Source organism: Pygocentrus nattereri, chromosome 27, assembly GCF_015220715.1.
Source record: "Pygocentrus nattereri isolate fPygNat1 chromosome 27, fPygNat1.pri, whole genome shotgun sequence".
Taxonomy (NCBI): Eukaryota; Metazoa; Chordata; class Actinopteri; order Characiformes; family Serrasalmidae; genus Pygocentrus; species Pygocentrus nattereri.
The window spans coordinates 7,936,945-7,950,878 of record NC_051237.1 but is presented as its reverse complement, the minus strand read 5'-3'; the positions used below and the strand labels follow the sequence as shown (position 1 = coordinate 7,950,878).

Below are 13,934 nucleotides of genomic sequence, written 5' to 3'. Positions count from 1 at the left end.
TCCAAGATTTCCAACCTTTAATTTCACTGGAGTAGTCAGAATGAGATAGATAGATGAGCTTTATAAGCCAGTTATGCTTGCTAAGTTAGCTTTTGCACATTGCTAATTTTCTTTTAACAATTTTCTCCAACTCGAACAGAGAGGAAAAAAAAAACACTTTAGGGAAACAGTTTTGTTGAGGCTAAGTGGGCAGGACTAATCACATTAGTCTTGCAACTGGTGAGGATTGCTTATGTACGTATGACCAAAATTAGGACTGCCAAGTTTACAAAGAGGAAAATTTTATCGAAATGCATCCAAAACTGGAAACTGGAAAGTTATTCACAGGACATATTTGTACATATTTATCGTGTGCCCACAAAAGCAAGGTTAATCTACTAACTATTAAATCTACTAAAAAAAAAAACATTTAACCATCAAACATTAGACTTTAAACATCAAAGATTAGTTGCATGAAAGATGCAGAAGATGACTGTAAAGAGAAAAGTTTACATTAAAAACCTTGCTGAAATTGTTACAGTATGTCCCTACAAAATCCAATGTCCTCAACAACAGAGAACAGTTGGTCATCTAAGGCAATGAATTCAATTTTTTTGCAGCTATACTTTGCACTGTGGCGCTGTCGTTTGTGAATTCCTTTTTGCTTCTGTTTTGCTGTTACTGAGTAATCATTTCTGTGAAACAGTTCCACATGGCCAACATTTTCACTGTTTATCTGCTGGAGCTCAAATGGTTTGCACGCATCTGCGCTGACTAGAACAGAAAAGTAAGGGAAGGGAACAAACATTGTTTTTAATTCTTTTCACTTGCTCTAATCATTACCACTAAAACAGTTTATAAACTGTTAGATCACGGTTTAGTTACTTTGTTGTTAGCCTATTCAGTCTTTGTTTTTTATCTCTTTCTGGCAAAAAAAAAAATGTAAGTTGCATTCACAAAGAATTCATTTGGACAAAATCTCTAATAATTTAAAAATATAAACACAGCCAAGTTTACAAACCTGCTTTCCGGGCCTCAAAGCAAGCATGGCTCATCTCTTCCTTCAGTTCTTCATTCTCCAGCGCGATGGCCTCTCCCACAGCCACAAAGCGGCCCACGGCAACACTGACTGCCTGGCCAACCTTCTGGATAGCCCGCAAGGTCCTTTCTGTCTTCTTTAGCTTGTCTTTGTGATTTATTAGGGTGGTTATCTGGAATAAAAAAGACAAATAAAAATGAAGGAAATCAAGTTATGATGTCTAGCATTTACACTGTCCCCACGTGACAGAGAGGGTGAGAGAAAAAGGAAGAGGGGTGAGATGAGGTCTTCAGTCTATTTGTAGTCATTTAGAACCATATGGACTCTGAGCTTCACAAACACTTTCACAGCAAGGGTGTTCCCTCTGAGCTGGGATTAAATCCATCAATTATGTATCGCACATCCATTTTCAATTTCCGCTTGGAAGAGAGGTGCTCCCTCACCTCCAGCTGCAAGCCACAGTGCTAAAGGACACCTGTAATTGAAGCAAAGCTGCAGGACACATGGAGCACACAGGGAGGCTGCACATGATGCTTATTAGCAATTCATCATAGCCCTACAGCTTTCACTACCTAACACCATGACCATCATTTGTCAACCGCCTGGCCAGGGAATGACGAGCTTTAACCATCTGTACTGCAAACATGATAAATCTTCTTCGTTAAGAAATATGAATGAAAAAAGTAATGCTCTCTTTAGCCAGACAGAAGGACAGGGTTTGCTTTCTCAGGTGCATCTCACACCAGAGAAGGAAACTCCACACTCCTGGGATTCCAATTCATTCACCTCGGTGAAATCCGATCAACCCATTTCAGAACGAACTATTACTGCTGTCTTCTTCACCTAATCCCTGTGGGCAACATCTTTTTTCTCCTCACTTTTTTTCTTCTCTATGTATATATATTCTTCTCTTTCTATAAATGTGTTTGACATGTTTCCATCTCTGCTTTCATGTACATCTCAAACTGTAAACCTTTGGCTTTCCAGACCTTCCCATAACCTAATGATAAGGAACTACTGTTTATTTTATTGTTATACGTATCTGTTAACTGTTACGCAAGAGATCACTTTTCTCATAGACATGTTTAGGCACTTTCCATTTTGAAAACCAAACATGGTTCATGAGGCCAGAGCCAGCTAAAAACCAGCTACGAACCAAGAATATGTTGACAAAAATGGAAACTTCCGTAAAGAACAGGACTGAAGAGTCTAAATGGTGAGGTTTGGACAACACAGTGGAGTGCATTCCTCTTCATTTGCCACCTGCTCTGAAGGGCAGCAATGTAGATGTTTATTCAACACTGACTAATGTGCAGCTCATGCTGCAAATGAGGGCAAATATCTGTGTTTATGCATTAGAGTTCAATGATGCCATGACAGAGGTCAGAATCAGGAGGTAATTTGTGTAACTCTCAGATGTCCTTCCACAATTGCAGTGCCCTAAAGTGTGTGAATATGTGTGAGAAGGGGCACAGTGAGCCAAGTGCAGTTCTGGCCTTACTGTTCCACAGCAATATGAGAAAGGTCCTCACCTCAGTTAGCCTCTGTGCGCAGCCTAAGACAGTGACTGTGTTTACATGTGGAAAGGGAAATGTTTATAGCCTGTGTGTATCACGGTGTATGTGTGGGAATGGCAGACAGTAAAATGTGCTTGAAAGTGTTATGCTGTGCATCTGTTTGTGTTAAAGGAAAGGACATGGGGGCACAGCACTCATAACTTCCTGCTACACAAGCACATGGCTAGCTAATGCTGTGTAAACAAGAGTGAAGCTAGCTCAGGAAACCTAATATTGATTCAGTGCTGTGACAGCGCTAGGGACCACTGTCTCTAAACACAGCTCTAACTGCCACAGTGCCATTTAAAAGCTACAAATCATGGTCCCATTTAATTCATGGCTTAATGCCTAGAAATACAGTACTGTGCAAATATAATATATAATATAAACACACACACACACACACATTATATACACACACACACACATACACATACACATACACACACACATACATAAACATACACACACACATATGTGTAGTCCAGTATTATATGTAGTTAAAAAGCAACTCCTGGTTTGACCAATCAGTGCTTCCTTAAATTGTGCTCATGACGTAATTGATGATATTAACAAGTCTCTGTGGTGGCTGTGAAGCTCTCAAGAAAAAATATGGACCCAAGAAATTCTTGTTACTTTTTATTGTTTTTATGTTTATTTGAATTATGAATATGACTTTATTCAGATTCAGATTCCTTTATTGATCCCAGGGGGAAATTGCAGTTGTTACAGTTGCAGCCATTTATATAAAAGAATAAACACTTTAATAATTTAAAACAATAAAGAGGAGTCAGGCTGGGGGGGAGAGAGCCTGCCTTGTCAAATCTGTTAAAGAAGAGATTTAGCTTGTTAGCCCCGTCCACATTGACCTCTACTCCTCCATTGTTGCTGGACCTGAAGGTGGTGATGGTCCTCATTCCATTCCAGACTTCTTTCATGTTGTTCTGCTGGAGTTTCCACTCCAGCTTCCTCCTATATTTGTCCTTCGCCTCCTTGATAGCTGTCTTCAGTTCCCTCTGGATCGTTCTCACCTCCACTTTGTCTCCAGCTCTGAAGGCCCTCTTCTTCTTGTTGAGGTGAGCCTTAATGTCCTTTGTTACCCACGGCTTGATGTTTGGGTAACATTTAACAGTCCTGGTTGGGACAGTGGAGTCCACACAGAAGTTAATGTAGTCCGTGATACACTCTGTGAGCCTGTCGATGTCCTCTCTGTGCGGCTCACAGAGTGTAGACCAATCAGTAGCCTCGAAGCAATCCTGCAGTCTCCCCCAGACCATCTACTCACTGTCCGCTTGGTCACAGGCTGACTCTTCACCAGCGGCACATAACAGGAGTTGAGGTGTACCAAGATGTGGTCTGACCTACCCAGAGGGGGGAGGAGGGAGCAGCTGTATGCATCCTTAACATATAACATACAGCAGGTCCAGTATTCTAATGTATATTGCCATAAACTCATGAGGTGGTTACAGTGGAGAAAAACAAAAAATAAATAAATAAAAGGTACTGGCCTACACCGAGCTATTGAAGTGTGGGTTCTGGCCCTTGGGGTATGCACATGTGGGTCTCATATTCTTGCTTTATAACTTTCTTCTGGAAATATCCACATAAAAGAATCTAGGTTATCATAGCTTCACTTTGTACAGCGCCAAGTGGGAATGAGGGAAGCTGTTTTAAGTTTTGGGGGCGTTGAAATTTTTGGCAGCATCTACGTGATGTACATTGTGACATCATGCTAAACACAGTGCCAAACAGTGTTTTTTCCTTTACAATTTTTAATAAGTCACCTCAAACACAACATAACTTGTCTTTTGATGTTGACAATGTAAGTGATATCACACATAAAACAACTCTACAGAAGACACCAATACAGGAAGCAACTGATGCACTTTGTGCTCACCCTTCTGTCTCACATTTTGACCAAATTTTATATAAACGAAAATTGCATTCTGAATGTTCTAAATTTGAGTATTCACAAGAGTTAACAATCCAGCAAGCATTACAATGAACACTCTCTCTACCGGTTAAAAGAATATTAAGACGCTTTTCTTAACTGGGCCATTATTAGTACTATTGTTATTATCTTAGCAGATAAAATAAAAAAATAACAGGTACCACAGCACCCTTAGCACCCCACTTCCCACATCCCTGGTCCCAAAGATATTTCTTGAAAGCAACGCAATGATAACAGGACTGACCACAATGTCACAAGTAAACTGCATTCTTAAACTTTTCCTTCATCACTACTGCTCACGAACAAACACAAACTCCTCTGAGGCAGTTCAAAAGAAACACAGTTCCTCATTATGTACCCCGAGCACAATTTTGATCCATATCAGCACTGTAGTCGTCATCAAATGTAACATCTACTGTGGAGATAAAAGACGTCAAAAGGACCCGATATTTTAGAGAGGGAAGAGCATCTGACTGCAAATCAGAGCAACAAAAGCTGGAAGCACTTGCCAGAACCTCCCATGGTTCCTGACAGATTGGGTTTGAAAGGAAACTGAACAATAGAGCCTCTGGCTGTGCCAGTACCACTCTTCTCCCCTCAAAATATGAGTTTCTATGTCTGTTTGCAGGACCAATGTGATAGAAAAAAATTCAATTAGGATCAAGGGTTTAATGTATAAGTCATAGACCCAATACTCCAGAAACAGCTTATTAAAAGAGAAATGATCACATTACTTTCATACTGACAACTTTCATAGAAGAAACTCCAAATCATCCATTATGTCTAATTGCTCTTACAAGATTAGCAGTGTTTGCTGATTTTCACTTCACATTCCCATCTAATCAATTGCATAAACATAAAACACTACATGAAATTAAACACAAAACACACTGAGCCAAATCTGATTATGACACACTGAAAGAATTATACAGATAACAAAGCCCAGCATTGTAATCTTTCACCAGACAGGAATACACACTAAAAAAAGGTTTGTGTGCATTGTGGAGTTCTGAATACAACCGTATTTGGTTGTACACTGACCACCAGTCAACACACCCATAATTTCAAGATCTTTTGAAGCTACACCATGGAGCTTCAGGTTTTCCTTCTCAATAACTACTGGAACGGTTAGCCATTAACTGGGATTAGAAAATCTAGACCTATCCTGCTTTAGATTTAACTCCGATCTACTAGGCCTGGGTCTAATTTTATTTATTTTAAACAGAAAGTACACTGCCATTTCAGTGTTATGCTTACAGGCATCATCATGAATCGGAAATCACATTCTCTTTTCATACTGTGACAGATTTCTTAGTGGTCAGGGACCTTAAAGAAGGTCTCTAAACTACCTGAATGTTTCACTTGATGACAAATTGGGGTGGTGGTAGGGGGAGGTGAAAAAAGATATTATTTGTTAATATTATTTTTCTCCACCCACTGGAGCGCAGAGATGTAATCAAACTGATCAAAAAGTTTTTTTCAAGGCAAACAAAAGACACTACACTTAATCAAATATCACAGGAAAACAAGGATTTTGTGCAGTAAATGCCATGGTATGATGAATTGTGCTTAATATGAGCAGTGATATGAAGTAGCAATGTAAAAAAGGTCAATTTTGACTTCAGAGTGACTTTAAAACTCCATCCTTTCTCCATTCACCATCAACTCCCTCCATCCTCTTCCATCAAAAAACTCCTATTTTTTCATTCCTTTAATCCCTGAAAAAGCAACACAAAAAAGGAAATAAACTGCTTGAGAAAATGTCATAATATCATGTGTAATCCTTACAATGACAACACATTCTGTCAAAGAAAGAACTGATTTTGTATCATCACATGACATCAGAGCCCAAAATAGAAAGGAAGCTGAAACCTGTTTAAGCTCAGCCCTCTTTATGTGAAGCAAGCTGTATCACATTCTGATCACTTTGTTCCAGTAGCAATCCGTGCTTGCCAATGCAATGGATTCCCTTTCAAAAACATTCTAGGTTACAGAGAGGAGGAGAGGCTAGTAAATGTCACAAGGCTTTTCCCAAACACCCATCATCCACACAGATGGGTATTTTGTAACTTGCAGCAAAATCCCAGTAAGATGTGACATTCTGTGGGTCTTAATGTGTTTAAGGAACAAACCTCATTGTACTCGAGTCTCTCCCTCAGCTGCCTGTTGCAAAAATAAGATTGTTCAAGAGAGGCTGATGGTGGGGAAAGTGAGGTCAAACTTAAATAGCAGCACAGATTCACTCCACAGTTCAGATAGCAGTAGGGTGTGTAGGTCTGCTGCCAGTCCGAAGAAAGGCAGATAATTACTATCAGGAAGTGGAACAAGTATAGCGTGCCAGGTTTAGAGAGGACATGAGCTACACAAGAGAGCCTGGACTGCCACAGTCAATGGGCAGTAAAGTACATTCTCTTTCCCCTTTACCCTCTGGCATCAGAGCTCTTTGTAAGTGGCCTGTCACTTTGGTGGAGTGCTTGAGCTTACCTCCCAGTGTGAGGCCACTACAGAGGTTATACATTGTACATTCTCAGTATACCTTCGTTAACAGTGGGGAAAAATGATCAGACATCATCTGGAGCTGCCTGTTCTATTCAGGAGTAGGAAGACAAAACCTCATTAAATTTGGTTTTAAATGTGTTATTATGCATTTAAAAGCTTTTTTAGGATATTATTAGATGTAAAACACCTCATGGGCATGCCTGCCTGCCTACCTCACTCCATCACTTCTCCATAACAAGCCACTATTAGTACTCAAGTAGCTTTTAGGGGTTCATTACACTGGTGCTTTGCATTAAAAAAATAATAGTTTAAAAGGCATTTAACATTTCAGGGCAAGAATTGACAGTCATAGCTTCTTAAACATCTGTGTAAGGTTTAGGACCATGTTGCCATTGCATTCAATGGCAAAATTCCAAACATGTGGCCAAAAAAAAAAAAAAAAAATTGTTAAAATTGTTAAATTGTTAAAATCTTACAATAAACTGAAACAGTTGTACTTACAAGCAGGTTTCCAGAATGTGTCATTCTTGACACAGCAAATAAAACAACAATGCTAATGTCATTTAATAAAAGTAGGCTAGGCCACATGCTAAACATGTTGGTGAAAAGCTGCTCATTTTAATCTCCATTTCAACCAATGCCTGTACGCTGGTCAGTAAGACATTGTTCATGTTTCAGTTCAACCATACAGCACTACAGCAACTCATCCATACAATCATACGTGTGAATACAATGAATTAAGCATCAGTGAATTTTCATGTACATTCTCTGTAGTCAGGTTTGTACAGAAGCACAAATATTACTTTAGGACTTGTAGTTTAGGGTTAGGGGTAGTTTTTGTGTTCATATGCAGGGCACTCATTAAAACAGAGGTCTTTTGTCCTTGCCCACAATCTATCCAAATGTATTTCCTCTCTTAGTCAATAAGGGTTTCTCCTCACTAATCACTAATGAGCCCTCAGAGATTCCAGCAGGGTCCTTCATACAGTTAGGAAAGTACAGGTCTTGGTCAGGAACTGCCCTGCTCCACCCACCCACAGACACTCATCACACTGATTACCTTAGAGGCCAGAGTTAAATTAAACCCAGGGTGCCTGTAAGATAACATGAGGGTCATTATAGAACAAAGCCTTGGTGAAGCATTCCAGGACGCTCATTATAGCACAATGTATGGCACAGCAGGCCGGCTGCCAGGCATGAAGCTAGAGCACATATGTTCCAAGGCGACAAATCACTGGCATGAAAAAAATACACTCCCACGACTTTCACCTTTGTTGAACTGAGTGGATATAAAGTGGAGTTCTGCATTGGGATGCAACAAACACATTTCAGCCAAACATGGTAAAAAATGGCCTTTTTGGCTTTTGTCTGAAATATTTTGGCCAAAAACCCTGCTTTAAAATATTAAACAGGATAACAACAAAATATCAAAATCTGACACTTAACAAAACATTTGAAGTGATTAAAATGATTAGAAATGCTGTTTGTTTCCACTGCTGTCCTGCAGCAACAAATAAACAGTGAAAAAAATATTTAGTTCTTCCATTTTTGGATTTCCTTTGTAGTCAGCTCTGTTTTGTCTTATTGAAAGAAGATTTTATCAACAATAAAAGTATATTTTTTATTTTCTTTATTATCTTTATTACCTAATAAGTATAAAGCTAGGAAATTTATTCAAAAGCACACATACAAAAGCACAAATTAACAAAAACATTGTTAAGTTTTTGGCCAAATGTGTTTTGACTTTTAGTTTCAGCTAAGAATCTTCATGTCAGAGCATCATTTTGTAATAATAAAGAAAATGCCTGCTTTGGAAAGAATGAACATCGACAGGATCAACATAAAGGCAGTGCTGAAGCACACCACATGTGGACCCAGATTTGCACGCATTCTTGGCACTTCCCAAAGAGTTTGAGGGGCTCAGGCCCCAAATATTAAAGTGGAGCAACAGTTTTCCAATTGCCATTTTAAAGGCTTTCTGCCTCACACAGAAATGTTTCCAAACGAACATTTGTATTGCCCCTTCAGTGAGCAGACTATCTAGAATTTACAGAAACAGGCCCACCGATCATCTTTAAAAGGATTGCAACTTATTGAGATGGACAGATTTATAAATAAATAAAAGGCATTTCTACCCTGTTATCAGAATCACTGATACAGTAACAGTCATCAGAGGGCCCCAAAGAACAGTGGATTATAACAGTAGTGGTACAGTGTTATTATGAAAAGCAATGGGTGATAAGATGTGATGGGAAAAGCTGGCTCTTATCATACTTTGCAGTAAGGCCCCCATGTTGATACAGCAGTGGAGGCAGAGTAGTGCAGCCTTTCTTATCAGCAAGCTTTACTAACAGAGATCCTGCGCTGTGATCCAGGAGCTGCTGAGGCTTACTGTGATTTAATGCAGATGGACCTCAGCAGCAAGATGTATGGCTGGATGGAGAAGCAAAAAAGGAAATCTCACCAAACACAAAGCTAATAATACCAAATTATGTGAGCTTTGTAAGCTTACAAAAATCAGGACAGAAGAGAGATGTCAAGGAGTCCAGCGCTCACTTTTTCTTTACACAACTGAGGCCTCTCCTTTCGCACCAATTATCACCAAAATAACAGAACTGCAACTGCTGAGGCTGTTAAAGAGACTACAATTCACATCAAAAATCAGATGAATTTTAGAGTGTCAGTAAACCTTCATTTTTCCTACAACCCCAATTCCAATGAAGTTGGGACATTGTGTAAAACATAAATAAATCCGAATACGATGATTCGCAAATTCCTTTCAACCTATATTCAACTGAATACACTACAAAGACAAGATATTTAATGTTCAAATGGATCAACTTTATTGTTTTTTGCAAATATTCACTCATTTTGAATTTGATGCCTGCAACATGTTCCAAAGAAGTTGGGACAGGGGCATGTTTACCACTGTGTTACATTACCTTTCCTTTTAACAACACTCAATAAGCATTTGGGAACTGAGGACACTAATGGTTGAAGCTTTGTAGGTGGAATTCTTTCCCATTCTTGCTTGATGTACAACTTCAGTTGCTCAACAGTCCAGGGTTTTCTGAAGTGTTCCTGAGCCCATGCGATAATATCCGTTACAGAATGATGTTGGTTTTTAATGCAGTGCCGCCTGAGGGATCGAAGGTCACGGCCAAACAACACACTGATTGATTTTAATTTTACACATGTTCATTGGCAAAATACCAGCGTATCCAACAATAAACAATGCCTTGTGGATCATTTACACAGTGATATAAAACACAGTAGCACATAGAAAGTAGTGACTATATGCTGATACATTTAACTATGCACAGCGTGGACACACACATGCTGTAATTCATCTGGACACAAATTAAAGAGGACATGAATGGACAGAATAGATGTTCGGTTTAATATAGTTTATAAACTTTAAACTATTAAGGACTTAAATTTTTATTATATCTCAAAATGTATATATCGGCTGATATTAATGGTTATTGGATTCTTTTTGGTTTCAACAATCACTGCTGGTGGCAGCACTTTAATTTCCATCCTCTCTGTGAAAAGCACAAGAAGGTAAATTCATTCTGCAGTCGCCCAGACCTTACGTGTACATAAGAGAAGGCTTGTGTCATGGTGTGTGAGGGCTGTGTGTGTCCTCAGCGGTGGGTGACTTGGTGCCGACTGCTTGCAAGTTGCATACTCGTTTGTGCCTCAGCTCCTCAGTACTCTCCTCTTATTCAGCGCATTCACTGGAGCACAATACACCCTTTCACTGAGCTCTGCGCCTGATTACTGATGCCGAGTGGCAGCCAGCATCAGAAAACCGGTGCTGTGCCTGGGCACTAAGAATTCTTAAGTCGTCCATGTTAAACATTACAGCTACATTTGACCTTGTCTGTTGAAAGAAGAGCATGTAATTAAAAAGATATCAGAAAGGTAACCTTACAGCAAAGTGGACAAAAGCATCTATACTGAAATGCACTGATCACTGTGCTCCCAAAAAACTGGAGCAAATAAGGTGAATGACAATAACAAAGGAAAGAATTCAAATCCTGCGTTATCTCCTCTCTGCTCAAGCTTCTTTAATGGTACTGTTTCTTTCCCATTCATCTGTAGGCAGTTACTGATCTTTCTTCCATGACACATCACCACCATCTGTTACAAAGAAGGCTGCATGTATATATATTTGAATGAGCACAAAACTTCTCATCACAACCTTTTAAATGATATGCCAGGCAGCACTTTTGCCTCAGTGAGGGCTTCTCTCAGCACTAGCCAAGCTCACCCATGTCTTCATTTAACATACTTAGAGGAATGATTTGGACAAAAATTCCAGTTTACACAATCTTCCACCTCACCCTAGATGTAGCCACGATTAGCCACGACAATTTGGTGTCCAAATTTTGCTTTTTTAGTTTAGTGATGGAGCTACCAGGCAAGCATTCTTAAGAAAGAATATAAGTCAATAATCACCTAAATAATTTCCATAAAGTCAGCCAAAGTTTCTCTCTACCAACCATCCATATTCAGGTTTTCATTAAGGTCATGCAGACTTCACACATTTTTAGACAAAGGCAAAGATAACCCAAGTAAACACAAAATGCTGTTTTTAAATAAAGATTTCACTTATTGAAGGAAAAAGGCTGTTCAGCCCTACCAGGTCCTATGTGAAAAACGTAACTGTCCCCTTAGCTACTAAATCAACTAGCTAAGCAAATTCAATTGACTATTGGCTTCGATTTCACTAGCCACCCAGGTATGACTATTGCCATATCTGCTGAATCTAAATATCACTTAAATAGAATCTGTCTGGAAATGTGAAGTAGGCTAGGTCACACACGATTCCACAATACACTACAAGACACTGAGCAAAAATGGCTCGATGGGAGAGCTGCAGGACACAAACCACTGCTGACCAAAAACCGCTCCTCTCACATCTGCCAAAAAACATTCAGATGACAAAATGAAAGACATGGATCCCATTATATCAATTATATATATATCATATCAATTATACACTCATCGGCCACTTTATTAGGTACACCTTGCTAGTAAAAGGTTGGACCCCCTTTTGCCTTCAGAACAGCCTTAATTCTTTGTAATACTTAATTCTTTGTAATACTTTCAACAAGGTGTTGGAAACATTCCTCAGAGATTTTGGTCCATATTGACATTAAAGCATCACGCAGTTGCTGCCGATTTGACGGCTGCACATCTATGATACGAATCTCCCATTCCACCACATCCCAAAAGTGCTCTATTGGATTGAGATATGGTCACTGTGGAGGCCACCGGAGTACAGTGAACTCATTGTCATGTTCAAGAAAGCAGTTTGAGATGATATGAGCTTTGTGACATGGTGCATTATCCTGCTGGAAGTAGCCCTCAGAAGACGGGTACATTGTGGTCATAAAGGGGTGGACATGGTCAGCAACAATATTCAGGTAGGCTGCAGCATTTAAATGATGCTCTGAGCCCAAAGTGCGCCAAGAAAATATCCCTCACACCATTACACCAATCACCCCTAGCCTAACTGTTGATACAACGCAAGATGGATCTATGCTTTCATGTTGTTTACACCAAATTCTGACCCTACCATCTGAATGTCACAGCTGAAATCAAGACTCGTCAGACCAGGCAACATTTTTCCATTCTTCTATTGTTCAATTTCGGTGAGCCTGTGCGAATTGTAGTCTCACTTTCCTGTTCTTAGCTGACAGAAGCGGCACCCGGTGTGGTCTTTTGCTGCTGTAGCCCATCTTCTACCAGGTTCGACATGTTGTGCATTCAGAGATGGTATTCTGCATTCCTTGGTTGTAACAAGTGGTTATTTGAGTTACTGTTGCCTTTCTATCGTCTCGAACCAGTTGGCCAATTCTCCTCTGACCTCTCGCATCAACAAGGCATTTTTGTCCAAACAACTGCCGCTCAATGGATGTTTTCTCTTTTTCGGACCATTCTCTGTAAACCCTAGAGATGATTGTGCATGAAAATCCCAGTAGATCAGCAGTTTCTGAAATACTCAGACCAGCCCGTCTGGCACCAACAGACATGCCACGTTCAAAGTCACTTAAATCACCTTTCTTCCCCATTCTGATTCTCGGACTGCACTTCAGCAAGTTGTCTTGACCACCTCTACATGCCTAAATGCATTGAATTGCGGCCATGTGATTGGCTGATTAGCTATATGTGTTAACAGGATATTGAACAAGTGAACCAAATAAAGTGGCCGGTGAGTGTATATAACATATCATTATGTCAAAAAGCTAACACCACATTCCACCATAAGAGCATCACAGCAACAAACTTGGTGGTGGTAGCGTGATAGACTGGGGCTGCTTTGCTTCTGTAGAACCTGGACAACTTGATATAATTGATGGAACCATCCTGAAGGAGAATGTCCGCCCATCATTTGTAACTGAATTTCAAGCACATTTGGTTATGCAGCAAGACAATGATCTGAAGCACATAAGCAAGTCCACCTCTGAAAGTTTTGGAGTGGCGGAGTCAAAGTCCTAACTTGAATCCCTTTGCGATACTATCACAAGACCTTAAACAGACAGTTGATGCTCAAAAACCCTTCAGTGTAGATAAAATAATTCTGCAAATAAGAGTTGGCCAAAATTCCTCCACCGTGATGTAAAAGACTCATCACAAGTTATTGCAAATGTTTGACTGCAGTTGTTACTGCCAAGAGTAGCACAACCAATTATTAGGTTTAGGGGGGTCAATTACTCTTTCACATGGGTGACACAGGTTTTGAATAAATCTTTATCTTCATCTAATGGAATGATTGCTTAAAAGCTGCATTTTGTGTTTCCTCATGTTGTCTTTCTCTTACATTCAAATTAGGTGAATAACAAACATTTCCATGCGACAAATTTGCAAAAACGGAAGAAACTGAGTGAGGGGCAAATAC

At 39.7% G+C, this 13,934-nt stretch overlaps 1 protein-coding gene across 1 annotated transcript in view; it reads right to left on the bottom strand.

The window, feature by feature from the left end:
- Nucleotides 1–13,934, bottom strand: part of ctnnal1 (catenin (cadherin-associated protein), alpha-like 1) — a 69,734-nt gene that overhangs the window by 29,851 nt on the left and 25,949 nt on the right. Inside the window, exon 2 of the mRNA XM_017694639.2 lies at nucleotides 1,001–1,190. Coding sequence (XP_017550128.1) covers nucleotides 1,001–1,190 — 190 coding nt within the window. The remainder of the gene's footprint in view (nucleotides 1–1,000; nucleotides 1,191–13,934) is intronic.